The sequence below is a fragment of the Aplysia californica genome, unplaced genomic scaffold (genome assembly GCF_000002075.1).
Source record: "Aplysia californica isolate F4 #8 unplaced genomic scaffold, AplCal3.0 scaffold03599, whole genome shotgun sequence".
Lineage (NCBI taxonomy): Eukaryota > Metazoa > Mollusca > Gastropoda > Aplysiida > Aplysiidae > Aplysia > Aplysia californica.
Window position 1 is genome coordinate 1 of NW_004800869.1, and position 2,093 is coordinate 2,093.

At 40.0% G+C, this 2,093-nt stretch overlaps 1 protein-coding gene across 1 annotated transcript; it reads left to right on the top strand.

The window, feature by feature from the left end:
* Positions 1 to 6: 6 nt before the first annotated feature.
* On the top strand, positions 7 to 1,992 carry LOC101852599 (the record flags this gene model as incomplete). The annotated part of the gene is made up of 3 exons (XM_005113561.3): positions 7 to 192; positions 754 to 960; positions 1,808 to 1,992. Coding segments are annotated over exons 1-3 (530 nt in total), but the record flags the coding sequence as incomplete, so codon positions are not given.
* Between the last annotated feature and the right edge of the window lie 101 nt (positions 1,993 to 2,093).

Here is a 2,093-nt window from a genome sequence, read left to right on the forward strand (position 1 = left end):
GCCTCATCAGAGCATCAGACAATTCTGGAGGAGGCAGTGACTGTGAAGAGAGAGATGCGTCGCTGTCACCTCTCAGGTCAGAGTTCATCTGGTGAAGTGGGGGACAGTGAGGTCAACGTGTCTCTCATGGCTGATCTCCTCAAGACCCAGCTTGTTGAAGCAGAGATTTACCTCGGAGCGTTCTCTGCTGAGGTCAGCTGTTACTCCTTTCTCGTTATGTTTGAAGACTGTAAAGAGAAACTTCAATAGTTGGCTCAGGGAGTAGATCCTTTTTAATGACTTTGAGTATGATTTTTAAAATGTTAAAATAGAGCAATAGCCTTAAAATAATGACTTTAAAATGATACGGCAAAAACGTTCTCAGATAAAAAGTGAGTAATGTTATGCAGACGTCTCTGAAATAATATTGCAAATCCTGACTTTGATACCACCAGTGTTTAAAGTCTTCATTTTGATTGTACAAATTAACTTTTGAAATTAAGTAAGTGAAAGAACATAAGAAAGTATATAAATATTGCCTTGAAAGAGTAGTTTCATAGATTGTATTATGTACACAACTCAAGTATTTTTTGTTCAAAAGACTTAAAAAATGGACCAGTGAAAACTTAAGGATATTGAGTAACACTAATTTGCTTTGCTTTTTTTTTTTTTTTAAATAGATTTTTTCTATAACTAATTTTTTAAATGTCTGCACGGACTGACCTAGTAATACCAGTATTGGTAATAGTTTTATATGCCACTTCACCTGTTTAGAGCAATGAGGACTTGATAGAAAACCAGCAAGCAATAGCCGCTGAGCTGACCCAGAGTCATGCGATCAACATTGCTGATGTGGTCTTCACTGCTGAAGGTCATGACTCGGCTGACTCTCTGAACCAAGACGGACTACTGGAGGAAGCTGTGGATGGGAAATATGATGCCCTCAGAGATCAGCTGTTGATCCAGGCTCTGATCAATGAGGTGAGAAGAGATCTCTAGCTGCAAGATGTGAAAAATATCAAATCTTTCTCTATGTATTTCAAGACTTCTGTGTTATGTTTAATAAGATAGGTAAGCAGGCCTGCCAACGCAGATCTGTTATGTAAATGTAGGCAAGAGGACATGACAACCATAATAAAAAGGAGAAGGTGGAGATGGATTGGACATGTTCTGAGAAGAGAACCAGACTCTATTGTGAAGACTGCCCTCCACTGGACACCCGAAGGATGTCGCAAAAGGGGCAGACCTAAAGTGACCTGGAGACGCACAGTAGAGTCTGAAATGAAGTTCTGGAATCATTCATGGGGAACGCTGACCAAGATGGCCCAAAACAGACAGAGCTGGAGATCCTTTGTTGCTGCCCTAAACGCCAGATGGCGTAATGGGTAGTAAGTAAGTAAGTAAGTAAGCAGGCCTGACAGTTGGGAGTCAGTACGTTCAGTCATTATGAAGAAGTTGATGAACTAATGATCTTAAAGGCTGTGTAGTCAGGGCATTAATTTACCAAATCGGCAAATAAGAATAGAATCAAAACCCTTAGCATTTTAAAAAATTGTGTACTGAGAATCTTATCAAAACCTTTCATTGGAATTGTCATGCATAACTTGTGTGGACCACATGTTAACTGTGAGTCACTTTGAAAAATCCCAAAGATTGGGAAATATGGGATAGCACTGATGATACTTCATTGCAAATTCAGGCTGGGAGTTTCATATGTGCTGCGGAAATTCATTTTAAGATGATATGGAAGTTATATTGGCTTGAGAGCTTCTCCCAAAAATGTCCCCACTTGTGTGAAATATTCTGTACCATACTTACGCGTCCTCAGATGGGAGAAGCGGAGTGGAATCGCCTCTCGGAGAAGGAGCGGCAACGCCGTCTGATGGAGCTTAAGCTGAAGGAAAGACAACTCAGAAGAGAAGGACGATATGATGAAGCGGCTGCTCTTCTCGGTACTTACTTATTTATACCGTTGTTTATATTTCATTATTGTAGTGCCGTTATACTACACAGGCAGGACTGGATGGAAAGAAGAAATTCTGAAATCAGAATCAAACCTACATGACTTGCACCATAATTTAAAGACCTCCCAATATGTTGCTGAAATTCTACTG